Source organism: Triticum urartu, chromosome 2, assembly GCF_003073215.2.
Source record: "Triticum urartu cultivar G1812 chromosome 2, Tu2.1, whole genome shotgun sequence".
Classification (NCBI taxonomy): Eukaryota; Viridiplantae; Streptophyta; class Magnoliopsida; order Poales; family Poaceae; genus Triticum; species Triticum urartu.
This window is the reverse complement of record NC_053023.1, coordinates 94,936,736-94,964,042: the sequence shown is the minus strand read 5'-3', so window position 1 is coordinate 94,964,042 and position 27,307 is coordinate 94,936,736. Positions and strand designations below refer to the sequence as shown.

The 27,307-nt window shown below is 46.0% G+C and overlaps 2 protein-coding genes and 1 non-coding gene across 3 annotated transcripts; all 3 read right to left on the bottom strand.

The window, feature by feature from the left end:
* Positions 1 to 573: 573 nt before the first annotated feature.
* Positions 574 to 1,599, bottom strand: LOC125541175 (dirigent protein 5-like). The gene has a single exon (XM_048704640.1). It carries the CDS (start codon positions 1,463 to 1,465, stop codon positions 866 to 868), a length of 600 nt encoding a protein of 199 aa, XP_048560597.1. The 5' UTR covers positions 1,466 to 1,599; the 3' UTR covers positions 574 to 865.
* Positions 1,600 to 6,419: 4,820 nt separating this feature from the next.
* On the bottom strand, positions 6,420 to 7,980 carry LOC125541174 (dirigent protein 5-like). The gene has a single exon (XM_048704639.1). The coding sequence runs from the start codon at positions 7,907 to 7,909 to the stop codon at positions 7,298 to 7,300; it is 612 nt and encodes a 203-aa protein (XP_048560596.1). The 5' UTR covers positions 7,910 to 7,980; the 3' UTR covers positions 6,420 to 7,297.
* A 9,164-nt stretch (positions 7,981 to 17,144) lies between these two features.
* On the bottom strand, positions 17,145 to 17,264 carry LOC125542005. The gene has a single exon (XR_007297790.1). It is a non-coding gene; the product is annotated as a U5 spliceosomal RNA (small nuclear RNA).
* Positions 17,265 to 27,307: the final 10,043 nt, after the last annotated feature.

Below are 27,307 nucleotides of genomic sequence, written 5' to 3'. Positions count from 1 at the left end.
GTCTTTCAGATGTCGTCGATGCAGACCACAATCAGCATCCGCTTGGACTACCTTCCAAGCTCCGTGTCGACGCTGGAGCAAACGCCGTCGCAACGGCGGAGCTCGAGGACATAGGTCCACCACAAGGATGCCACCGCCGTCACGTCATCCTTACTTGAACATACTAGTTTCCAAATCCATCCCCAACCATAGGACCGATGGCCTTGTCAGGGAAGGATCCGAAGAATCTTTATTCAGCGTCGTCATCGCCGCCGCCGAAGCAAAGACGATGAGCAACCTAAAAGCCTAAATTACGAGGGAGTAAAATCGATCCACATGTGTGGATCCAGCGACCCTCACCATCGACGACCGAGGTCGCCGGCGGATGGGAGCCGCCGGAGAACGGCGTTGGAAAATCGGCCTCTCCCGACGGCGGCTAGGGTTGCAGCCGCCACTGACGAGAGGAAAATATATCCTTATTCTCATGGACTTACTTAGGGTTGCATCTCGTAGCCTGCTAATTAAGGGGGACTATTTGTACTATGTATATATAATATACTGTCCGTATATCTCATCAGTTCTGTACACCAATCAGACATAATAATAGTAATACATAAACAATAACAACAATGTGAATTTAAACTCTCATCGAATTATACAGAATCCAAATGCCCATGCATTCAGGAATTAAACATCGAATCAAACAACAACAACACATCAACTCACATCGAATCATACACGAATGACACAAATCCACATGCCCATGCATGCATGCAACTCACCTCACAAAGAAAAACAACAGCACCAACATCACTCCTTGATCCTTATCGGCGGCACACGCGTACGTCCGCGTGTTATAACCATGCATCTTGATAACTTACCCCGATCAGACGTAGCACTCGTAGAGCTTGATGTCCATCTTTAGGCGGAAGTAGAACAACCCCTCGGTGGCGTCGGTGCGGATCGTGGCGACGCCGCGCGCCATGAATAAGTCGCCGGTGCCCCCGACGACGGAAAAGTCACGCGTCTCCGCGTCCATGGGATCGGCGCCCATAAGATTGAGGGTGCCCCTGCATGCCTTTGAGTTGAACACGAGCGAGAAGGAGAACCAGCCGCTGTACGACTCCTTCTTGTCGTAGAAGTAGAACCCCTGCGCGCGCGCAGCCGGCTCCTCGTCCCCGACGGGCAGCGCCGTCCCCTCCGTCACCGGGTCGTCGAACACCACCAGCATGCCGAAGAAGGTGCCGTTGCTCCAGTGCGTTGTGCTCAGGTCCGTCGGCTTGGTGACCGGCGCCGCGGTCGCGTTGGCGGTGTTGTTGACACCGTTGTAGAGGATGTCGTGGAGGTAGAGCGTCATCTTCTTGCAGGGCTCGTCAGGGCTGCTGGAGATGTGCCTCCTACGGCTGTCGGCGGTGGCTCCTGCCAAGCCTAAGCCGAGCAGAAACATCACGAGCACGATCTTGCAAGATGCCGTGAGGCCTTGCATTTTTGTCAGTGCAACCCTCACTGAGCTCAAGTTACCAATGAGCTAGCTGAAGAGGACTATCGACTACCTCGAGTGATTAGCTCGTGAACTCGTGGGGATATATATTTTGCTGCTGCTTCTGCTGTTGTGTTGATTGGCGACTTGAGCATGCTATTTATAGAGCAGGAATCGATGCTATGATTGGTCTGATTAAGTGGAATTGTTCGGAGAGTGAAATGGACGCAAGTTGATTGGTTGAGCAGAAAGTGCGAGCGCGCATGGTTGGTTACGCCGGCGTACTGGCGTAGCATATGTATCCTTAGTTTTGTTGCAACGTGCTCCATGCTGCACAAACTAATGATAGAATATTACTCCCTCCGTTCCTAAATATTTGTCTTTCTAGACATTTCAAATGACTACTACATACGGATGCATGTAGACATATTTTAGAGTGTAGATTCACTCATTTTGCTCCGTATGTAGTCACTTGTTAAAATGCCTAGAAAGACAAGTATTTAGGAACGGAGGGAGTAGAATATTACGTCTTGGAATGACCCCAGTATCGCATTTATAAAAACCCTACTTAATTTGTCATGCAACTGTCTAAACCAATTTTATGAGCTGAGTCTTGAGTATGTTTTTTTTTTCTTCCAAACAATGTGTTGTGTACATACAAAGTTGGTGCATTTACAAAGCCTGAGAGGGGACATGAGCATATGAATGGGCTTAGGTTATCATTTAGAAAACCCGGTGAATAATATAACTAGGAAGATGGTAAATATTTAGTGATATTTCTAGACAAGGTGAGAGGGGAATATGAAAGATAAGAATGAAACATACAAACATGCATTCTAAAGTTTTAATATATTCATAGCAAAATTCTAACATATAGCAATTGCAACATTAATAAAAAATATAAGACGTGCGACACAATTCCAACTGTGGTATTCAGAGCAAAATAACACAAAGGTATACAGCCATTCAATAATATTCATAGCAGTAAAGTATAGGATTCATATCACAATTCCTATTAAAACATTCATACCAAAGTATTACATAACTCTACAGCACATAGCATAATATGCACGTCAAACTTGTATAAGACACGTATGACAATTCTAATTTTTTGTAGAAAAGGAGGATGACCCCCGGCCTCTGCATCTGGGCGATGCATACGGCCATTTTATTAATTATTCTCACAAGACCTTACAAAGTCATACAACAGTAAGTCCAAAGCCGCCGTTTAAGCAACAAACTATCGCTACACCTATCCAGTTGATGAAGGGGCGCAGATAGCCTGGGCCTAATACTAAATAGACATCGCAGCCAAGCCTAACATCTAAGACCTGAGACCCCAACCTAGCCACTTGTCGGGTCTGGGGCACACACTGGTCCGGCGTGCTTTCAGAGGCCGCCGCCGCCAACTGCCGCCGCTCCATCTTCAGAACTGTACTGATGCATCAATCTTGCTCGGTCTAGCCAGTGGCGTAGCTGTAGGGTGGCCAGGGTGGTCCATGGACCACCCTGGAATTTTGCCCATTAGTTTAGTACTTCTTTGAAAAAAAGGAAACATACCCAAGCCCAAATCAGGTCTTAGCCCATGTACGCGTGTATGTACGCTGATCGTTCCCAACTCCCCGTCGTTTCCTTTTCCTCTGGTGATCTGGTCTCTAGAAGTCTGAAAGACTGAAACCTAGCGCCATCGCCCAGCGCAAGGCCGGCACTCCGGCAGGGCACAGGCTGACGGCGACGGACAGGCGGCCGGCGAAGGATCCCGGCAGCCGACGAAGGAAGTGCGCACGCACACATAGGTACAGCCCTGTGCAGTGCGCACTAGTTGTTTTCTTTTCTACTTCAATTCAGAGTAAGATTTTTGTTCTTGTCAAATTCAAAGCACAATTTCCTTGTGCTATGAAGATTTGAACGATTTGTTGAGAGTGCAAGCTTTAAAGTTTTTTGCAATTGATAATTTGTCAATTGAACTGATTGAATCATTAGGGCTTTGTTCCAACTGAGTTAATGTATTAAAAAAATTTGTACAACTGTTGCAAAAATGGAGAGGACAGGAGACATTGCATCCTTTTTTATATGGATCCGACAAATAAGGTGTGTTATATTTTAAGCGAATGTAAGGCTTGAACATGAATTTTAATATGCTTTGATAGACCTTATTAATATGTGCTTTGGATATATTCTGTGTGCATATGTTGGTTTGATAAATTTGTGGTGTTAGTTTTTTTGTGCCAATTGGACCACCCTGACATAAAATCCTGGCTACGCCACTGGGTCTAGCTATCGTCGACGCCACCATGGCGCCCAACGGCACCTCCTCCCTGCGCGCAAACAGCTGAGCACGTCGTGGTCGCCATTGATACACCTCAACGCCATGCTGCCAAGTACCACCAGCCGACACAGCTTGAAGCCTTGGAAGATCTGTCGTGCGTAGCACCTGCCGACCAGGCATGATAAAGCGTAGCACCTGGCGGTCAGGCATGACTTGACATCTCCACCGAAGCTCCGTGCAAGACGAAGCCGCTCCACCTCCTGCCTCTGACTTCCAGCGCTGCTCCACAAACGATACTCCCAAAAGAGAAACGACACCATAGTGCCGCCATCGTCCGATCTGGAACACCAGATCTTAGGGTTTCCCCCGAAGCAGCACGAGTGGGTCGACAATAGTTACACGACGATGCCTTCATCAAGGTAATGGTGTAGAACGCCGTCATCGCCTGCCGTCGGCTCGGTTTTCACCGGCAACCATGTCTCCCCAACTCGCAGCCGGGACTAGATGATGGATCTCGCGATCCGATCACTAGGCTTCTGGCCGGCCACCGCCGACGAAGAAGATGACCATCACCACTGGCTACACCGGCCAGAACAGATCTTCCATGGGTGCCGCCAAGCAGTCCACTAGGCTCTCGACGCCGCCGCCGATCTAAAGCCAGATGACATGCCGCCGAAGACCGCATCGCGCCGCCGCCCGATCCAGGCCAGCCGCCACAGCAGCCGCCCGTGGCCCGGGGCAGGGCCGACCGCCGCCGCCGTCGAACCCAACGCCGTCGCTTCTAGATCGGCCGCACCTCCACACATGTTGGGGCCCCGCCACCCCTGAGACGCGGGAGGGAGGAAGAGCCCCCGCCACCACCGCCGGCCTCCGGGTGCAAGCCGCCAGCGTCCTCCGGCGGCGGTGGGAGGAAGGGAGGAAGATGGGCTAGACCCCAGCGGCGGCTAGGGTTGGGGAGCCACCCGAGTCGCCCGAGCGGAGGGCGACGCGGGGGACCTCCATAGTATGACAATTCTAAATGCAGCATTCATAGTAAAATAATATAAAGATATATATCCATTCACTAACATTCATAACAATAAACTATATGATCCATACCACAATTCCAACTGAAACATTCATAACACAATATTACAAAGCTCTATCCACCACGGAGCATAAGATGCCTAGCAAAATTGTATAAGATGAAGAGCAAAATTGTAATCGCAACATCCATAGAAAAATGCACCATGTAGCAACGATTCATGCATTCATACAAAGGAAAGAAGCTCATGATCATGATCACTACCACAATCTATGTCGTGTCAACGACCGTGGAGGATGGCGCGGGAGACCCGATAGCAGGACAGAGGCACCACGACACCACCACCACAACACCACAACCACATCATGTCTACCTAATTTACTACCACGCATGGTGGCACGGGAGGCCCAATAGTATAGAGTCGGGCGGAAAACATCACGACATGACATAGGCGATGATGACGCCACGACACACATTGCGCCTATGGTTGTGGGAGGGTTAGAGTTGCGACATCAGGAAGGGGGTGACACAACATCAGATCAGGTGTAGAGGCATCGGGGATGGTGCCACAACGCCGAGGAGGGCACCACATTGTCGGACCAGTGAAGAGGCGACACACGATGATGGGTGGAGAGGGAGGGTTAGGGAGGGGGTGGGTGAGAGAGAGAGAGAGAGTGAAGGCCGGTGGCGGGAAAGATGTACACTAGAGGCGATTGACGGTAGGAGGGTTAGGGTTTGCAAGGGAAAGGGGGCTTAGGAAGGTGGAACGGTGGGGAGGGGGTTATAATGGCCCGTGCGGTGGCCACTACTGGTTGGTTGCTTAGTTGTCCATTTGTTGCGACATATCATCACTAATAGATGACCTCAGGGACCGATAAGTGATGGTCTCTAGGAGTGGGCGAACCACTCATAACTGACTAGTCGACCTTTGGCCCGTTACAACATAACATTCAGAGAGTCATATCACTAATTGGTTCTCGCTGGATAGTCAGTTGTGAGAATCAGCTATAACGGGTGGCCATGGGCCAATGAGTGTTGACTGGTAGTGGGGTAGGCCGAGATGTTGCCTTGGCTGGCCACCATGGATCTAGGGGTGTGTTTAGTTTGTGCCCAAGATTGCCCCACCAAAGCATTGGCTAGCCAAAATTTTAGTTGAGGTTTTGGTTGCCCATGATTTGGCCAACATTGACAAAAAAAATGAAATAGAGTTGGCTAGAGTTTATTGGCATGCCAAAACATTAGCAACCATCCAAACAAATACCGATCTTTGGGCCATGAGCAAAATTTTGGTAGGGTGCACTTTAGCCACAATCTAAACACACCCTAGGTGCGGATCAGATGCGGTGGCATGGTGAATGAGGTGCGCAGATCTGGCAACCCCCGTGTGCAGATCAAATGCAGCGGTGGGTGTTGCAAGGCTCGCCAGATCATTCGGCCAACGTGCACCACGGCCCATGGGGGGGCTATGGGTGGCACAATGCTCTTCTCCCTCACCGCTCCCGGCGAAAACCACCATGGTCCAATCTGTTGGGATCTCGGGCTGGAGCGGCCCACTTGCGAGCATTGGCATCTTCGTGGCGCATCTAGTGAGCCATACGATTAGAACTCTTGTGGGGCGAAACAAATTGTCAAAAGAAAAGTATCGACCATGTAAATGTACAAATAGATTTTAAAAATAAACAGAATAAAACATCACACGATTAAAACTCTTGTGGGCGTGAAACATACACGAATGACACAAAATCTACATGCGCATGCATCCAACTCATCACACAAAGAAAAACAACCCCACCAATATCACTCCTTGATCCTTATCGGCACACGCGTGCATCTGATTTATAAACCATCTTACAACTTATCAGATCAGAAGACGGCCTCAACCCGTGGCTAAGGCCGCCGCCTCCAAAAACCCTAGCTTTCTGCCTCCCACCGGCGCCGGCGCCAGTGCCGGTCCATCCCGTCTACGGTGGCCCTATGGCCATGGAGGCGGAGTGGATCTCGGCCCTTGCCGGTGGGAGGGCTCCGTTTTTAGATTTTTTTTTCGAGCTTTGTTAGGGTTTGTATCCTGCTCAGAAAGACGAGACGGTGGCGGCTCCCTGAAGATGGAATAAAGGTCTCCCCGCCTAGCCCCCGTTCCGGTGATGCGTCTTGCATCGTTGGTGGGCGTGTGGAGTTGTGTCTCCGGCAGATCTGTCTTTGGTGGATTTGCTCGGATCTGTTCGTCGTTCGTCTTCGTTCGTGTGTTTTCAGATTGGATCCTTTTGATCTACACACTTCATCCGCGGCGGTTGCTATTCTGGTGCGTTGGTTCTACGGGGCCTTAACACGACGACTTCCCGACTGTCTACTACAACAAGGTTTGCCCGGCTCCAGCGATGGAGGGGCGATGACAGCGGCACGCCTTCGGCTCGCTTCAGTGCTTGTTGTCGTCGCTAGGTGGTCTACGGATCTGGATGTAATTTTTATTATTTTTAGTGTTCGTTGTACTACCATGATTGAAGATGAATAGATTAAAAAAATTTCGCGCAAAAAAAAACTTATCAGATCAGACGTGGCACTCGTAGAGCTTGATGTCCATCTTGAGGCGGAAGTAGAAGTAGCCCTCGGTGGCGTCGGTGCGGATGGTGGCGATGCCACGCGCCATGAAGAAGTCGCCGGTGCCGCCGACGACGGAGAGGTCGCGCGTCTCGTCGTCTATGAGGTCGGCGCCCATGAGGTTGAGGGTGCCCTTGCACGCCTTGGAGTCGAACACGAGGGAGAAGGTGAACCACGCGTTGTACGACTCCTTCTTGTCGTAGAAGTAGAAACCCTGCGCGCGCGCCGCCGGCTCCTCGTCCCCGACGGGCAGCGCCGTCCCCTCCGTGACCAGGTCGTCGAACACCACCAGCATGCCGAAGAAGGTGCCGTTGCTCCAGTGCGACGTGCTCAGGTCCGTCGGCTTGGTGACCGGCGCCGCGGTCGCGTTGGCGGTGTTGTTGACGCCGTTGTAGAGGATGTTGTGGAGGTAGAGCGTCATCTGCTTGCACGGCTCGTCGGAGCTGCTGGAGACGAGCCTCCTCCGGCTGCTGTCGGCGGCGGCCCCCGCCAAGCCCAGGCCGAGCATGAGCATCACGAGCACGATCTTGGAAGATGCCGCTGGGGCTTGCATTGTCGTCATTGCAACTCTCCTTGAGCTTGAGATGCGGCTGGCTGAAGTGCAGTATCTAGGGAGCAGCTCGTGACCTTGTGTTCTTGTTGCTGTTGTGTTGAGAGAGGACTCGAGCATGCGCTCTATTTATAGAGCAGGGATCGCCACTATACTTGGTTTGTTTCAGTGGCCGGAGAGTGAAATGCACGCATGGTTGGTACGCCGGCGTAGCACTATACATCCTTATTTTTATTGCAGCCCGCAGGTCGACGCTACACAAACTTACGACATAATATTATGTCTTGGCATGATCTCATTATCGCATAGGACCTAAACACCCTACTTAATGTGCCATGCAATTGTCTGTACTTGCAACTGTCCCTTTTGCTTTCTACTCTGCTTTTTTATTATGACAAAAATAGAACTCTATTTGATCATGAAAGTTTTTTCTTTGTTGTTGTAAATCTCACCTCATATCAAGAAGATACACAACCTTAAAAGAGTTTAATCCCACTCTCTGCAAACGAAGGTGCACACAACGCGCATATATACATAAATTCCAACATGCACAATGGAACAAAGAGTCCGAAATGACAAAGGAGTAATACAACTTTTTTTGCAGGAAGTTGTATAAAATTGCATGCATGTGAATCAAGTGTTCTTTTAGGCCGATGCTGACGATAGTCATACCAAGCAAAGATACTCTAATCGGAACCAAAGGATATATACGTTACGCGGTTGTACCGACCATGGGACGGGGCTTGCCTGCGCCCGGCGTGCGCCCATCTGTGCGCCGCTGACACGCGTCACCCATCCATGCCTCCCCCTCCCGTGGCCCTTTTTAGCCGCAGAAAAAAAACCCCGAAATACCCGTCGACTAGTACACCGCTGCCCCGTCGTATTCCTCACCTCTTTCACTTGGACCCGTAATACTTGCAGATCACCAAAACTGAATACAAAAAGGAGGGAAATAATCCCACCCAATCAGATCTCTTAATCCCGTCAAATCAAATCTCTTAATCCCGCCAATAATCAGGGATACAGAGGACTGCATCCTTGTCTCCAAATCTCACGCTGCTGCATTGGAATCAATCAGAAAATATAAAGATTAACAGAGACTGCTGAAACAACTAGCAGACTCTTATCATTCATCAATCAGTGGCGTCAAGCAGATGCAACGTCTCGAGTCTGGAGCGACCTAGAGATTGAAGAAGGATCTTCTTGTCCTCCCTGATGGCTTCTCCAGGGAGTGGTCATGGGAACCATGATGATAATGGATCAGAAACACCAAAAGTGAGATTCTCACTTGTATTCTTCATATCCTCCTTTCATCTTTCTAGTCTCCATCTTGCAATGCAAATAAACATGGTTGTTATACATCTGTGTATTAACTAAAAATGTATATTAATTGATACAGGATGTGCAAGAAACCGCAGCTACCAATGCGAAAGATCGTATTAATGAAAGAGTACCAAAGATTGGAATGAATTTTTTATCTGATGAGGAGGCTTATTCCTTTTATAACAAGTATGCTGAAGTTATGGGTTTTAGCGTCCGGAGAGGCAGTAAGCATAAAGTAAAGAACTCTAATACAATACAACAGAGGACATTTTTCTGTTCTCGTCAAGGTATTGACCACTTGTAATTTGTTTGGAGTATAATAATTTTTAGATGCACTAAGACAATATTTTCAACTACTAGGAACTCGAGCTGAAGATAAGAGAGAAGATACATTCAGTTATAGTAGGCCTGAATCACGATGTGGATGTAATGCACATATGAAAATAAGTCTTAGGAATGGATTTTATCAGGTGTATGAATTTGAGGAGACACATAACCACATTCTTGCTACTGGAACCATGGCCCAATACTTGAGATCTCACAGAAAAGTTACCGATGCACAGATAGCGGCTGCAGAGGTCGCAAAGTCTGTAGGCATTTCAAATAAAGCAACTATTGATCTTATGGCCAAAGAAGCATGTGGACAGGAGAACCTTGGTTTTATCCCGCGAGACATGAAAAATCGGTTGTACTCGAAAAGAACATTACAAGCAGCGAAAGGTGATACAGGGGGAGTGTTAGAATACATGGAGAAGAAGGTAGCAGAAGATGTCAAGTTTTTTTATTCAATTCAAGTAGATGAGGACGATTTGATAACTAATATTTTTTGGGCTGACTCCAAAATGGTCTCAGACTATGCAACTTTCGGTGATGTCATAAGCTTTGACACCACATATAGGAAACTAAATGATGGGCGTCCATTTGGTTTGATTGTTGGGGTGAATAATCACAAGAAAACTATTGTGTTTGGTGCTGCACTTCTCTATGATGAAACTGCTGAAAGTTTTGGTTGGCTTTTTAGAACTTTTCTAAAAGTTATGTCAGGGAAACATCCACAGACAATTCTAACTGATGAAGATGCAGCAATGGCCAAGGCAATCAGTGAAGTCCTACCTCACTCTCACCATAGACTTTGTGTGTGGCACATGAATCAAAATGCTTGCAAGCACCTTGGTGGAGTTGTTCCAGAATATAAGAAGTTCAATAGTGATTTCCAGCATTGTATCTATGACATAGAGGAAGAAGAAGAATTTATAAGTGCATGGAATGATATGCTTGATAAGCATGGACTGCGTGAGAATACATGGCTTCAAAGGTTGTTCGAGAAAAGGGAACAGTGGGCACTAGTGTATGGTAGAAATACATTCTCTGCCCACATGAGCACTACCCAAAGAAGTGAAAGCATGAACAATGAACTGAAGCGTTACATCAGTATTAAGTATGACATGCTTACTTTTTTCGAGCATTTCGAACGGCCTGTTGCAGATAAAAGATTTGAAGAAGTGAAGTGTGACTTCAAGGCATCACAAACTACTCCCAAGATGAAGGCAGAATCAAGCTATATATTAAGGCAAGCTGTAACTACATATACTCCAGCAATATTCAAGATATTTCAGGAGGAAGTGCTTCTGACCCTGAACTATGACACATTCCTTTGTGATGACAGTGATACAGAGCAGAAGGTTTATATGGTAAAATTTCATGACACAAAACGTGAGCATGTTGTTAGATTTGCTCCAAATGAACAAAAGGTGAATTGTAGTTGTAAGAAGTTTGAATTCGCTGGAATTTTGTGCCGTCATTGCTTAAAGGTACTTGATATCAATAATATCAAGCATATCCCTGAACAATATATATTGAAAAGGTGGACAATAGATGCCAAAGTTCTAGAGATAACAAGCAATCGCAATCTGCATGAGGATCGAAAAGCAAAAATGTCAAACTACTACAAGGAGTTGTGCAGAATGTTTGTGAAAATAGCTGCTCGTGCCTCTGAATCCGACGAAACATATGATATGGTTGCTAAATGCGCAGAGCAGCTAGCACAAGCTGTGGAGAAACACTTGAAAATAAGAACTGATCCTGACCCTCCTGATCCAGATTTGGGCAACTCGTCTGTTTCACAAGGTATATATTGTACTACTAATTGCATACAGTTTTGTATAAGACTTGCATTTCACTTTATAGTTGCAGGTCCACTTATCGACTCTAGTAGAGTTTCAAAACACAACGAGGGGCTTGCCAAGCCGAGAGGTATTAAGGAGAAGGAGAAGACTGCACGAGGATCAGCAAGACCCATTGGTGGATTGGAGAAAGCAATAACAAAGAAGAAAAAGAAGAAAAATGATCCTTTACAAGTTCAACATGAAAGCACATCAATGGTCTGAAACTGTCCCACTTGTTTCACATAGAAAATTTAATTTTACTCACATTTATCTATCACTTTTTATAGGGTCGTTTGGAGCTTCTGACAAATCAAATGGGTGCACCGCAATTGCAGTACAACCCATTCCTAAATGCTTCAATGCAGCAATCACTTGGTAACACAATGTTGATGTCACCACAACCCACTTGTGGCTTGGTGAAAGGAAAAACAAAAAAGAAGACAAACAATTCTCTATAGGCACAACTTACAAGCACATCAACGGTATAAAACTGTCACACTTGTTTCACATAGAAATAAATTTTGCTAACATTCATCAATCACTTTTTATAGGGTCATTTCGAAACTATGGCACATCAAATGGGTGTGCCGCAACTACAGTACAACCCATTCCTAAATGCTTCAGTGCAGCCATCACTTGGTAATACAGTCACAATGTCACTGCAACCAACTGGTGGCTTTGAGATAGCAAAAACAACGTAGAAAAAGAAGGCCAGTGATTCTTTACGAGTACAACCTGAAAGCATATCGAGAGTATAAAATGATCTTGCTTGTTTCACATAGAAAATTTACTTTTACTGACATGTATCTATCATTTTTATAGGGTCATTTGGAGTTTATGACAAATCAAATGGTTGCACCGTACTTGCAGTACAACCCATTGCTAAATCCTTCAATTCAATCGTCACTTGGAAATACAATCTCGATGCCACAGAACCCAAGAATGCTGGCAGGATACCAACAATACAATACACTAATGGTATAAGCATTCTACATTGTCAACTTTTTTTTTATCATTTTGAAACTTCTGCATCATTGAACTTTGCTACATTTCTGCACATAGGGCCATCCAGAAAATCACATATGCACTGAATTCCAACTGCACAACTCAGCTCTGCAGCAACAGAGCATTGGAACCTCTACCTCTACTATGATGACAGAGCAGAATCAAGTCTTCTTCCATGAACCGGAGCCAAGTTAATAAATTTGCTATGAACGATTTGTAGCTATGGCGTGACTGCCGTCCTTCTGCCATCTTGGTCCACCTTTCCTACCCCGTCATCACCCTACGTGCTTACGGCAGATCGAACGAAAAATGACTGCTCACACCAGACAAGATTTCTCACATTCGCTCCATAAGATACTCAATTTGTTGTGTACAAACTTTTGTCTCGTGTACTGAAGTCGATTTAATCAATGTCATGGTTGACACTAATTTTCTTGTTATTGGCCATGGATTGAAACAGAAATCGATCAAATTATCCCTATGCATTGAAGTCGATTTAATCAAATGCATAGTTGACACTACTTTTAACTTGTTATTCACCATGGATTGAATGTGATAGTAATCAGATTATCTCTATGCACATAAGCATAGTTGGTGCTTGTCTCCCGTGGGATAGTAATCAGATTACCTCTATAAACAAGCAATAAATCAGAGCTCACGAGAGCAACAAAGCAACAAGAGAGTATACCTGTGTGGATGTGTCGTGTCTGCCGTGGAGGTAGAGCTGAATATCCTTCCGAACGGACAAACGAACGGCCGGAGCACTCCATCGCGAGCCGGAGGAGCTTCCAGCATCCAGGTCTGCCGCCTCCGGCTGACCTGCAGCACGCTCAAGGCAGCGGCTGCGCCACCCGGGATCCACCGCCTCCATGTACGGGTACGGGTTGCCACGCTCGAGCTAATTGAGGCAGCTGCGCCACCCAGGATCCACCTCCTCCCGGTCCCGGGCTGGAGCGCTCGAGCTGGTCAGGCGCGTCGCGGAGCTCAGCTCCCAGGATCCAGCTCCTCCATGTCCGGGACGGAGCGCTCGAGCTGGTGATCCGCTGCGCGTCCGGCGAGACAAGGATGAGGCCACCGGCGGGGGGAATTGCCATCCGGTGAGAGGGAAAGGGGCGCAGCTGCAGGGGGAGGACATCCGACGGCTTCATCCTCTCCGTCCTCCATGCTTGTTCCATGTCTGAGTTCTCGAGGGGAAAGAAGGCAGTAGTACTACAGTAGCATTTTTTCTACGGGAAGTGAAAGAGGTGAGGAATACGACGGGGCAGCGGTGTACTAGTCGATGGGTATTTCGGGTTTTTTTTTCTGCGGCTAAAAAGGGCCACGAGAGGAGGAGGCATGGATGGGTGACGCGTGTCAGCGGCGCACAGATGGGCGCACGCCGGGGCGCAGGCAAGCCCGATGCAAGTTAGTATAGAATTTGCATGCATGGCAATGCATGGCAAATTAAATAAGTAGTAGTTTTTAAGGCCATGGCAAATTAGTACTGCCTCCGTTCACGAATATTAGATGTTCTAATTTTTTTTTATAAATTAGATTTATATAAACATGTTTTTAGTGTGTTTGTTCACTCATTTCAGTTCGCATGCAGTCCATGTAGAAATATCCAAAATATATTATATTTGTAAATAGAGGGGGGTAGTTTTTAAGGCCTGGAAGACAATAAAGATCATACCAAGCTGGCGTCACATGCGTCCATTTCACTGAACCAACCATTTATCAACTATTGTTCTGTAAATAGCATGCTCAAACCACCTCTCAACACAACAATAACAAAAACAGAAGGTCACAAATTGTTGCCTCGATAGTCAAAATTGCACTTCACCGGCGGCAGCATAAAAGCATGGCCAATAGTATAACCAATTGTTGGCTATATGATAAAACTATCATTAACAAGTGTACTTTTTCCCTAAATCTTTTTTTCCTCTCTCGCAAGGTGTCTGGGGCAAAGCCTTGCTCGCTTTGATATCTGTTGGAGCCCATGGATTCACTTCTCCTGTGTTAGCCACTCCGGCGGCCGGTGGCTAGTATAAATGTTAGGTTTTTTTTGTGCTCATATGAACGGTGCTTGGACCGTTGGACGGATGACGACACTTTTTCATTGAGTCAGTCTTTCAGATTTCGATCCTTCTCAAGTTCAGTATAGATTTTTCCAGATCCCCAGGAGAGAGGGGCTAGGATTTCTTGTCATGCATACTCGCCAATGAGATTTAGTGACGGGTTCTTTGGATCAATTCAAGGGTTCAACGGCGATGGCTACGGCTGTAGGGCGCCGGTCCTTTGGGAACATGCATGAAGACTTCCCGGGTGTCAACGACAAGGTCAGGCCGACCTCGGTATGAGAGTGGCAACATCGGAGCGCCGACAGCTCATTCTGACGACGACGACGATAGTAGTTGTTCGGTGGTCCAGATACCCCGATGTAATTTTTATTGTGTTTGGGATGCTTGGTACTTCTAGTGGACCTTTATAATATATTTGAGTCTTTTTCGCAAAAAATGTAAGGCTATAAATCACTCGTATAATAAGGTTTGCTATAAATTTGGCTATAAGAATACTACCTTTCTCCACCTTCTTTATTTCTCTTTCTTCATATTTATTGTATTTTCCTAGGAGCATATGTAGACACAAACTATTGTGTGAGAGTCCACTCCCTTTACTTTTCATGTCTCTCCTCTGCATAGGTAAAGGTGCCACATAAGCGGGCTACAAACCTGCTATTATACTTGTTCTAAACTCAGTGATGGGTACACTCAACAATAACAATGCAAGGCGTCATGACATATGCCATGCACAGACACTGTATAATATAACGCACATGTTTGGTACTATCATGCGAACACATTGTTTGCTTTATCTTTATCTTATACATGTTAGGCTCAAACGACGACTTGTCAACTTTCACTCACCGTGATTTGACAAAACAAGCTCTAGAAAGTTATATATGGATGAATTATAATGGGTGTTTTGTACCCCACACTTGGACTCACCAAGTTCTTGCGAGGCAAGCTCAACAGAATTTTACCAAGGTGAACTCCTGCCTTCGAGCCATCTTGATATGAGCTTAATATGTATTGGCCATACTTTCCTTGTTATTTTCCTCCCTTTTCTTTGCATGGTACAACTCATGTGTGGATGAGCAATATTAATTGGAGACTAGCCAGCTCAACCATCAAGGCATCAAGTGCATGGTTAGCGTTAAGTACCACAATACCAAGCCATATCCTTCCCATGGTGTGATGCGGATTTCGTTCCAATGGGCATCATTGTTTCAAGTGATTTGTATCCTCTAGATGCTACATTTGAGTTAATAAAAAGTGCCTTTATTATCGCAAAAAATCATCGTTTCAAGTGATCCATCATCAACGATAAACACATCACATATACAAAGATAAATCTTCTTCTGGATCCTAGTACCTCTGTTCTAAAATAATAATTCACAGGTACTATGTATTACCAAGATTTAGTGACTTATTTTGATCAGTAAATGGACAAATTAATGCCCGAACGTGAAATCCATCCATTGGATAGCACCAAAGAAAAATCCAATCTTGTAAAGAATCTTCTAATGCCAGTCTAGAGACTTCAAGCTCAAAAGTCATCCTCTCCTCGCGAGCTCATTTGAGCTCGCGATGAATAGTAAAATTCAAAAAAATGACAAAAGTTGATTTTTTTTTTGTGCCAAACTTTGGCAAATGTTTTCAGTGCTTGCAAACTTTCATCATAAAGTGACATTCATGGAATTTGGAGCAAAATAATCAATATCAACACTCCCAAATACTTTCAAGAATAACACTTTTGAAGCATCAAATTTTTTTTTGCACGACTTCCATGAGTGCCATTTCATGGTGAAATTTTATGAGCACTCAAAACATTTGTCAATTTTTGCACCAAAAAAAATCTTCTTTTTGGATTTTACTGTTCCTCCGAGCTAATTTGAGCTCCAGCACACAAACAACCGGAAATTGTACTGATGGGTAAGCAAGAATGGGGGCAAGGTTGATCACGCCGTTGTGAGGTTGATGGAACTGGGAGACGGCGCAACGATGAGGAAAAGGGCAAAGGAGCTTAAGACCAAATCAATGGAGTCTCTGAAGAACGCTGGGTCTACCCAGCTGGCAGTCGATCAGTTGGTAGATCATATACTGTCTCTATGAAACTATTCGAGGTGGTTGAACCTAAACCGATGTTCGGATATATTTTGGCAAAGACCAAGAAACAAACACTGGAGCAAATGACAGCAAGACTCGTGTGCCTAAATCTTGGCGACGAGAAGTAGAATTAGCTGTGCAAGAAAAGACACTCCAAGATCATAATGCAAGATCCTTTTGTCTTCTCTCATAGGGACCAAATAGTTATATTTGTTGTGACATTTGCAGCTTCGTGTGTATCATACACAAACATCTTCCAGTATATGATTTTCCTTAATTTAGTTATCTGAAAAACGAGTTAAAAGCCAACGTCTCAAACGGAAAGAGTACTGCTTACCTGGTTGCAGCAGCCAGCAGGAGATGTACTGTTTGTTTGAAACTGTACCTACTGGTATCATTTTCAAATGGCATGGAGCGCTAGTCGCTTACAAGCATTTGTCTGAATTAGGTACCTAACATGCACCTAGTGATTCAGGCAATTGCCTGAATTAGGTACCACAATTAAATTCAGCATTGTTGGGGCCATCTCAATGGGAGAAAATACACCTTTTGACAAGCATTTGTCTGAAAATAAGTCACAAATCTTTTAAATTCTGTATTGGTGGGGCCTTCTCACAAGGAGAAAACACCCTTTAAAAATTAGTGTATGCTGCTTAATGTGACATGCACACGGTATTCTTTAGTAAAAGGCGAAAGAATAGTTCGCTTTGTGCTCACCACGCAGCTGTGTGAGTTTTACAGCTCCGCACCCCACAGTCTTATGTAGCTGAGTCCCATCCCTTATCCTCTTTCCCAGGCGAGGTGGGACAAAACCAACGGATCCTGCGTCTCATGCTTCCTTCTGCTGCAGGCCTGCAGCGATCGCACACTGCACCAGAAGCCCACAAAAGTACATTATGTTGGTTAGGCCTGGCATGCAGGTGGTCGGCCCATGGAGTGACGGCCGCTGCAGCCTGCTCATGCCAACTTTCGGAGAGTCTTGGCGCAAGTGGGTGGGACAACAAGAAACGACACTTGCATGTAGGCCTCTCCCGTGCTCTCACTCCCATTAATTCACATGCATTCTATTATTGCTTTTCCAATTTTTTACGAGTATTATCTTTGAAATAAAATTTTTGTTTTAAGTTTTTTGATATATTTGAAGTAGTTTAATTTGTGTTTCGGTCATATTTGAAATCAGTTTAATAAACATTACATTATTTTAAATGTAACTGAATACATATTTCAGTTATTTAACTCTATTTTAGAAAAATATTAATATATATTTTAGTTATTTTCACACCACATAAATCATTTTTGGAATAATATAAAATCATTTTTAATAGTTGTTATCACTTGCGAATTTTGTTTCAATCTTACTAAATATGAATGAGTTTTAAATATATCCGATATCACCCTTGTTTGAAAGGCCTTTTTACCATGATTTCAAATAATTATAAAAAACAAAAAAAACAGAATTCAAGTGTAAGGATATGAAGCATATAAATCACTAAGAAAATTAAAATGCGAACTTTTTATACTTAAGACATATATATGAGAGAGAATGGAACATCCTTGCATGCACCTTAATTGCAATATCGTCCTTCTTCATTAGCTTGCCGACATTTTGTCTATACCATTTAGTCAGGGCGTCAATGTAGTTCCCGCTCTTTTTCTATGAAAAAATGGAGATAATGGTATCTTCCTGGATATTGAGAATTGTGTTCTCATATGCGTGACTCTAAGGACGAAATCACTTGCCCCTCCGTAGGCCTTACTAGATACGAAAATGCAGAGTATTTGGCTGGCCAAGAGAAGGAACTCTCGAGTTGGCTCCAATTCCAAACAAAGCCCCAAGTAAGATTCATGAGACAGCTTCCTGTTGGTCCTGTTAAAATGGACATGGAGTGTTTGGCCATTTCGCAAGATCTGCTACCTTCCAGTGTCGGTGGGGTGTATGTGTGTGTGTTGGGGGGGGGGGGAGATAGGTACAAACTCATCTTTCATCCATCACCCATTAGCAGATTAGCATTAAATCCTTCTATCAATTATGAATTAACACTAAACAGCCTACATGCCCCATAAGAGATCATAGTAATCTAAAAGAATAGTACTTGAAACGATATGCCTTAGAAAGAGATAACAGGGTTTAACCTAAAAGAATAATACAATACTTGGGTGGATATGCATTAGAAATAGATAACATGGTTTAGAACTTATGTATTTGGTTTATCTGGGACAAAACCCCGCTCGAAGGAGTCTAACTCGTGTTTGTGATACCATCAACTAGTACTAGTACCGGCTTCTCACCTAATGTGTTCTTCTTTGGAATGAAAATTGAAATGCGTCATCTCCATCCAACACTAATGTCATATTAATTGCAACATTTATAACTGACAGATGCACCTTTTTGCATGCAAATGCAGATGACATTAATTGAGAATATTGACTCTGTGTGCACAGAAGAGTAGACCACCGTGTATCATCATGTATTGGATATGTATCCGTAACCGACAAATTCATTAAGCTTTAAATGCAGGCATCACTACAGGAAACAGAAAATTTGCCGTCAGTATTGTTCTTTGCCGTCAGATTTTTGTCGAGACAGACGGCAAAGACTAATTTTGCCGGCAGCTGCTGACGGCAAAGAACGTCTAACGGCAAAGCATACTTTGCCGTCTGTCGTTTTACTTACAGATGGCAAAATATGCTTTGCCGTTTGTTTTCTTACTTATAGACGGCAAAGTGAGCACTTTGCCTTGTGTAAATAAAAAAACAGATGGCAAAAAAAAGACAGACGGCAAAATAAACACTTTGTTGTCTGTGAATAAAAAAACAGATGGCAAAGTTTTTTGCCGTCTGTCTTTTTATTTACAGATGGCAAAGCGAACACTTTGCCGTCTGTAAATAAAAAGACAGACGGCAAAGAAGAAACACAGCACGCGGATCCATCTCGTGGATCGGTGACATGGCACGATCTGCGCCGCCCGCACAAGCCCCTCCCTCGCACCATGCGCGCCCCGACCCACCCACCCACGCCCCCACCCGCTGGCCCACCACCACCCGCTGGCCCCTGCCTTATCCTCTCCCCTCGTTCATCTCTGTCCTCTCCTCTGCCCACACCTCTCTCTCTCTCTCGCTCGATGCACCGGCAACCCCGCCTCCACAGGCTGCCGCGTCCGCGCGCGCCGAGCGCCACTTGCGTCCGCGTGCCGCCGAGCGCCGCCTGCCTCCTCCCGCGTCCGCGCACGCCGTCGCCCGCGTTCCCCCATGCCACGGGTCGCCGCTGCCTGTGCCCGCCTCGGCACGCCACCCGCGACCGCGCGCCGCCTACCTCCGCTCGTGTGCGCCCACGCCACCGGTCGCCGCTGCATGTGCTTGCCTCAGTGTGTAGCCCGCCTCCGTCCGCGTCCGAGCGCCACGCGCCGCGGAGTGTCGTCCGCAACCTCTGCCTGCTTCTCCGCCCGCCTCCGCTCGTGTCCGCTCATCCCCATCGGTTTCAGGACACCGAGCGGCTGCCGACGGGCGCTACCCCACGCCAGGAGAACCGCGCCCGGTGCGGTCTTGCAGCAGGGCTCTGGAGTTCCTCCCCGGCGCACCCGAGCCCTCTCTCTGTAAAATTATCTGTAAAGAATGTTGTAGCAGAGTTTTGTAAATCAATTATGGGAAACGTTGATGTTCAGGTTTGTAAATTTGTTGTGTAAATCGATCTATAAACAATGTTGTAGCAGTAAAAACCATTCAGAATGGATGGTGAGCTATCTCAAAAACAATGTTGTAGCTGGAAAAAAAATATGTTCAGGTGTCCTAGGAATTGATTATGGTAAATTTGTTGTGTAAATCCAACTATAAAGAATGTTATAATATTTTGATATTGAAGTGTCCTGCCAATTTGTTAAATTAGAAAAAAAAATACTTTGCTGTCTGTAAAGTAGGTTGGCTGATGGCAAAAAATCGTGTTTTGCTGTCTGTAAAGTAGTTTGATGGCAAAGAATCGTGATTTTTGCCGTTTGTTATTTTTGTGCTGATGGCAAAGACTAAGATTGGCTGACGGCAAAGTCTTTTCCGTCTGCCCGATGATTGCTGACGGCAAAGTACCTCTTCGCCGATTAAACGTTGCCGTCTGAGTTCGCCGTCAGCTGGCTGACGGCAAAGCCTTTGCCGTCAGTAATTTGGCCTTTGCCGTCTGTATCTCCCTGACGGCAAATTACCTGTTTCCCGTAGTGCATCTTAATGCAGGAACTCACTAACGCGGTTTTTTTAGAAAAGGAGGATGACCCCCGGCCTTTGCATCTGGGCAATGCATGCGGCCACTGTATTAATGCAGAGTATTTGGCTGGCCAAGAGAAGGAACTCTCGAGTTGGCTCCAATTCCAAACAAAGCCCCAAGTAAGATTCATGAGACAGCTTCCTGTTGGTCCTGTTAAAATGGACATGGAGTGTTTGGCCATTTCGCAAGATCTGCTACCTTCCAGTGTCGGCGGGGTGTGTGTGTGTTGGGGGGGGGGGGAGAGATAGGTACAAACTCATCTTTCATCCATCACCCATTAGCGGTTTAGCATTAAATCCTTCTATCAATTATGAATTAACACTAAACAGCCTACATGCCCCATAAGAGATCATAGTAATCTAAAAGAATAGTACTTGAAACGATATGCCTTAGAAAGAGATAACAGGGTTTAACCTAAAAGAATAATACAATACTTGGGTGCATATGCATTAGAAATAGATAACATGGTTTAGAACTTATGTATTTGGTTTATCTGGGACAAAACCCCGCTCGAAGGAGTCTAACTCGTGTTTGTGATACCATCAACTAGTACTAGTACCGGCTTCTCACCTACTCCCTCCGTCCATGAATAAGTGTACATCTAATTTTGTTCTAAGTCAAAGTTTTAGAATTTTGACTAACTTTATAGAATATAGTAGTAACATATATGACATCAAATTGGTATATTGTCAAAGTACATTTCAAAGCGGATCTAGTGATACTAATTTAGTGTCATAAATGCTTTTACTTTTTTCTAGAAAATTGGTCAAAGTTTTAAAACTTTGACTTAAGACAAAAACTAGATGTACACTTATTCGTGGAAGGAGGGAGTAATGTGTTCTTCTTTGGAATGAAAATTGAAATGCGTCATCTCCATCCAACACTAATGTCATATTAATTGCAACATTTATAACTGACAGATGCACCTTTTTGCATGCAAATGCAGATGACATTAATTGAGAATATTGACTCTGTGTGCACAGAAGAGTAGACCACCGTGTATCATTGTGTATTGGATATGTACCCGTAACCGACAAATTCATTAAGCTTTAAATGCAGGCATGCATCTTAATGCAGGAACTCACTAACGCAGTTTTTTAGAAAAGGAGGATGACCCCCGGCCTTTGCATCTGGGCAATGCATGCGGCCACTGTATTAATTATTTTCACAAGACCTTACAAAGTCATACAATAGTAAGACTAAAGCCACTGTCCAAGCAACAATTGTCGCTACACCTATCCAATTGATGAAGGGGCGCTGATAGCCTGGGCCTAATACCAAACAGACATCGTAGCCAGACCTAACATGTAAGACCTGAGATCCCAACCAGGACGCCTGCCGGGTATGGGAACCCACCAGTCCGGCGTGCTTCTCAATCAGGACGCTTGCCGGGTGTTAGAGTTGTGTCGAATATTATTGTACAAGATAGGTTACAGTTGGATTTGTAGTTGTATTGTGTTTACATAGGATGTGGAGTCATGTCCTAGTAGGACACTTGTATCCTAGGCCTCTCATATATAGCGGGGGTAGACACACGATGTAACCTATGCCAACATAATAGCACAGGAACACAGGGGAAGCTGGCGGCATGTGCCGGCGTCCAGGGCGACCTGGTGCGGTATTGTAGCAGTGTCATGGGGAGGAGCACCCATAGTCAGGCCCCGGGGATGTAGCCATATCGGTGAACCTCGTTAACAAATCTCGGTGTTGTGCTCGTGTGATTGCTTGGTCCTCGGATGATCAACGGTATGCCTTGGATTTATTCTAACACCGGGTATGAGGCCACCGCAGCCACTTGCTAGCAATCCATCTTCAGAGCTATGCTGCTGCATCAACCTTGCCCGATCTAGCTGCCGCCGACGCCACCACGACGCCAGACAGTGTCGACCACTTGCACGTGTCCATCACCACACATCTGACGTCAAGCCTCCGCTGCTCCATGCCGCCAAGAGCCGTCACCATGAATATGTAGAAAGAGACACCGCTTCATCGAAGAAGCCATCCGCTGGGCCCTCGAACCCGAGTGCATCTCCAAGAATGCCGCCCCCAAGGGGGTAACGACGCATTAATGCCGCCATCATGCGATGAATTGATCTAGGGTTTTCCTCGGAGGTATCAGGGTGCTGCGCCTGCGAGAGCCATTCGTCCGCCTCCTACTTCTTATGTGATTCACAAAAAATAAGTAAGTCTATATATACAACATCACTCATCGATGGCCCCATTCGAGGTGCATATTTACACGAAAAATCACACATCAGCGTCCTCGATTATTGGTCATATACTCTGATCCATTACTTTCATTCGTATACCTAGTGGCAAACTACAACAAATTAACCAAATTCGAAATCAAATAAAACAGCAAAGAAAGTACGAAATGACCTACCAAATCAGTACTGGCGAGTACCGTATAGCTAATTAATCCTCCAAGCAGTTAACAAACATTAATGATCTATATGGCCGGCCGGCCGGCTTGCTAGTTGTAAGGGTAGTGGCCAAGCCGGAGCTCCAAGTCCACGTCCTCCCTGCTGTCCCCATCCCTTCCCAAGGTAAGCCCCAAGTGAGCCTGATTCCCACCGGCACCGTCTTGCTGGCCGGCAGCCGGCGGCGCAGCCCCACGAGACTTGCCTCCGCTGCCACCGCGGTCCTTGCGGTGGATGTTCATGTGCCCGCCGAGCGCCTGCGCGTTGGTGAACCCCCTCTTGCAGAAACTGCACTCGTAGTATGCCGGCGCCCGCCTTGACCCGCCGGTATCCTCTGGCGAGCCGCTCTTGTGGAAGTCCCCTCCCTCCATATTCTGCTTTCAAAAGTTACGAGTCGGTGTTTGTTCGGAGCTTCTAGGGTTTTGGGTAGTAACTACCAAGTTAGGAGAAATGTGTTGAGGCAACAAGGGCAGGTGTGCTATATAGTGACAGATAGAAACGGCTGCTACTCCAGTTGGTAGCGTCGGGGAGGCCGGGGGCTGATGGACATGGCTTGATTTGTCGTCTAGTTTTGGCGTTTGGACGGAACCACGATCGAGTAAACTACTCGGCCGGCCGGCCGGCCGGCGCTCCCCTTGCCGCCCTCGTTGGCGAATACAGCACAACGCTCTTGTTTGGCGTGGCGTAGGGATCGGCGAGAATGCCAAGTTAGTTATACAGATGGGTGCGTACGTCAGTGCGTGTTGCCGTGACAGTGTTAGGGACCAACTCACTGTCTCACAAGCTTACAGAGGAATTCTTCTCAGTAGCGATTCGAGGGAGTCTTGAGGAGGAAGGTGTACAGAAAGGGGAAAAGATACAAGTTCAGCCGCCGCCGTGCCGTTGGTGACCCCAGCCAGGATGCCCTTCTCGTTGCAGAGGGGAAAAGATACAAGTTCAGCCGCCGCCGCCGTGTTTTTTTTAGGCAAGAGTATATTTTTTTGAGGCAAGAGTATATGTAGATGGCTAAATCCTATTCGGCGCCCTCTGCGCCCAGTACTATCTGCAAACGGGCGCACACCCCCTGTCCTTGCTGGGCCGGCCCATCTAACTTGTTTTTCTTCTGTTTTTCCAAAAAAGAGAAAAGAGACCTCCAGTGCTGCGATTCGAACCTGGGACTTCCTATCTAATTGTAAAGGGAAACGTTTAACGCCGGGCGACCGGCTAGAAATTGGGCCGGCTTCCTTCCACTCTTGTTGCCTTGTGCTAGCTGTGGACCCACTCTTTCCTTTCTTCGCACGGAGCCACGAACGTGTCCCTCTCTTTCCTTATCCAGTTGCTACCAAGCATCCTTATCCTGTCGCTCACCCATCAAATTCACCACCATCGTTTTCCTCATCCGAGCTTCTCCCCGGCTCCCACCACCATCTCTTCTCAGTCCACCATCCCCCACCTTCCCATCCCGCTCAGGTGTGTCTGCATTGGAAGCGACGGCGCGGTGCAGTGAGGTCGCAAGGTGAAGCATGCTGCTACGAGGTCGAAGCCATGGGGGCGCTGCTATGAGCCGTCCCTAACCATGAGAGCTGCTCCGAGCGGCACAACATCCTGAGACCATCGGGCATCGGCTCGAGCGATGCTACAAACAGTTAGCGCGATGCTGCAACCGGTGTAGCCCCTGCTACAACTGGTGTCACCACTACTACAACTCTCCGAAGCCGGCCACGGTGACCATCGATGCAGAAAGTTGCAACCACCTCTACACGGAGCTGGAACCGCGGCGTTGAAAGCTACAACCACTGTCGGGGAAAGCAGCAACCACCAGCTAGTTTTGCTTTTTTTTTGCTACAACCGTTTATTTTTCTGCTGGAAGCATCACCATTTTTTGCTACCGCCGGTGCTTTGGGTTTCCTAGAACTAGCGCCCGATTTTGCCTTTTTGCTACCACCGGCATTTTGGTTTGCTGGAGCGAGCTTCATTTTTTGCTACCACCGGCATTTTTTATTTGTTGGAACATTGTTCAATTTGTAATTTTTGCTACCACCGTTTTTTTGGTTTGCTGGAACCAGTGCCAGTTTTTGCTACAATCGTTCACGAAGAAGTTTGTGGCTGTGCAGAGCTACAATGGTCACCACAACATTTGGATCCATGGTCGCGGCAAGCTACAGCAGTCACCGCACCGAGCTGGAACCCTGGTTGCGCTTTGCTGCATTTGAAAGGATCGAAATGAACCTAGAGGGGGGTGAATAGGTACAATTGCAAATTTTAATTGTTACTTAGCAATTTTAGGCAATAATGCGGAATATGAAAGTGAGCCTAAAATTTGCAAGTGTGACGCTAAGAGCTAAGTAAGATAAACAAGTAACACAAGTATGTAAGTAGGCAAGCACAATATGATATAAGTAAGTGCTAAGAGACAAGTAACCACAAGTAAAGAGTTAGGGTTAGGAATAACCGCAACTCCGGGAGACAAGGGTGTATTCCGATGTTCACTTCCTTGGAGGAAGCTACGTCACCGTTAGAGAGGTGGATGTTACCACGAAGGGGCACCAATGCCACGAAGGCTCGCCCTATTCTCCCTTTGAGACAACACTACGGAGACGTTTCTCAACCACTAGTGGTAGACCTTGGGATGGTCTCCAAACCCTCACAAACCATTTCGGGGGTAACCACAATGGTCGATTCCTCTCCGAAAGACTCCTACCACCTAGGAGTCTCCAACCTCCAAGAGTAACAAGAACGATGGGAAAAGCTCAAGACTTGCTCAAATCACGAATTCCTTTGGTGCAAAGAAGGGGAAAGAGTGGATCTATCACTTGATCAGACAACTTCTCTCAAATGCTCTCAAATTCCTTGGGGATCTAAGATTTGGTGTGGAGGAGTGTGAGAGAGAGAGAGTGAAATGTATTCTTAGCAAGCTCAAAGTGAATGGTCAACCTTATCCCGAAGTGGAAAAGTAACCGTCTGAGTCACTTAAGTGCACTGTAGAGGTCGGACATCCGGACAGGACCGGAGTCCGGTGGCACAGATAGGTCTGATAACCCACAAGTATAGGGGATCGCAACAGTTTTTGAGGGTAAAGTATTCAACCCAAATTTATTGATTCGACACAAGGGGAGCCAAATAATATTCTCAAGTATTAGCAGCTGAGTTGTCAATTCAACCACATCTGGAAACTTAATATCTGCAGCAAAGTGTTTAGTAGCAAAGTAATATGATAGTAGTGATAACGGTAGCAAAAGGCAACAGTAGTAAAAGTAATGTTTTTGGTATATTTTGTAGTGATGATAGCAATATCAACGGAAAAGTAAATAAGCGAAGAACAATATATGGAAAGCTCGTAGGCAATGGATCAGTGATGGAGAATTATGCCGGATGCGGTTCATCATGTAACAGTCATAACCTAGGGTGACACAGAACTAGCTCCAGTTCATTGATATAATGTAGGCATGTATTCCGAATATAGTCATACGTGCTTATGGAAAAGAACTTGCATGACATCTTTTGTCCTACCCTCCCGTGGCAGCTGGGTCCTTACGGAAACTAAGGGATATTAAGGCCTCCTTTTAATAGAGAACCGGAACAAAGCATTAACACATAGTGAATACATGAACTCCTCAAACTATGGTCATCACCGGTAAGTATCCCGATTATTGTCACTTTGGGGTTAATGGATCATAACACATAATAGATGACTATAGACTTGCAAGATAGGATCAAGAACACTCATATATTGATGAAAACATAATAGGTTCAGATCTGAAATCATGGCACTCGGGCCATAGTGACAAGCATTAAGCATAGCAAAGTCATAGCAACATCAATCTCAGAACATAGTGGACACTAGGGATCAAACCCTAACAAAACTAACTCGATTACATGATAGATCCCATCCAACCCATCACCGTCCAGCAAGCCTACGATGGAATTACTCACGCACGGCGGTGAGCATCATGAAATTGGTAATGGAGGATGGTTGATGATGACGATGGTGACGGATTCCCCTCTCCGGAGCCCCGAACGGACTCTAGATCAGCCCTCCCGAGAGGTTTTAGGGCTTGACGGCGGCTCCGTATCGTAAAACGCGATGATTTCTTCTCTTTGATTTTTTTCTCCCCGAAACT

Bases quoted from the DNA above. Each gene is read 5' to 3' on its own strand.
- LOC125541175 (XM_048704640.1), bottom strand. From the start codon at position 1,465: ATGCAAGGCCTCACGGCATCTTGCAAGATCGTGCTCGTGATGTTTCTG.
- LOC125541174 (XM_048704639.1), bottom strand. From the start codon at position 7,909: ATGACGACAATGCAAGCCCCAGCGGCATCTTCCAAGATCGTGCTCGTG.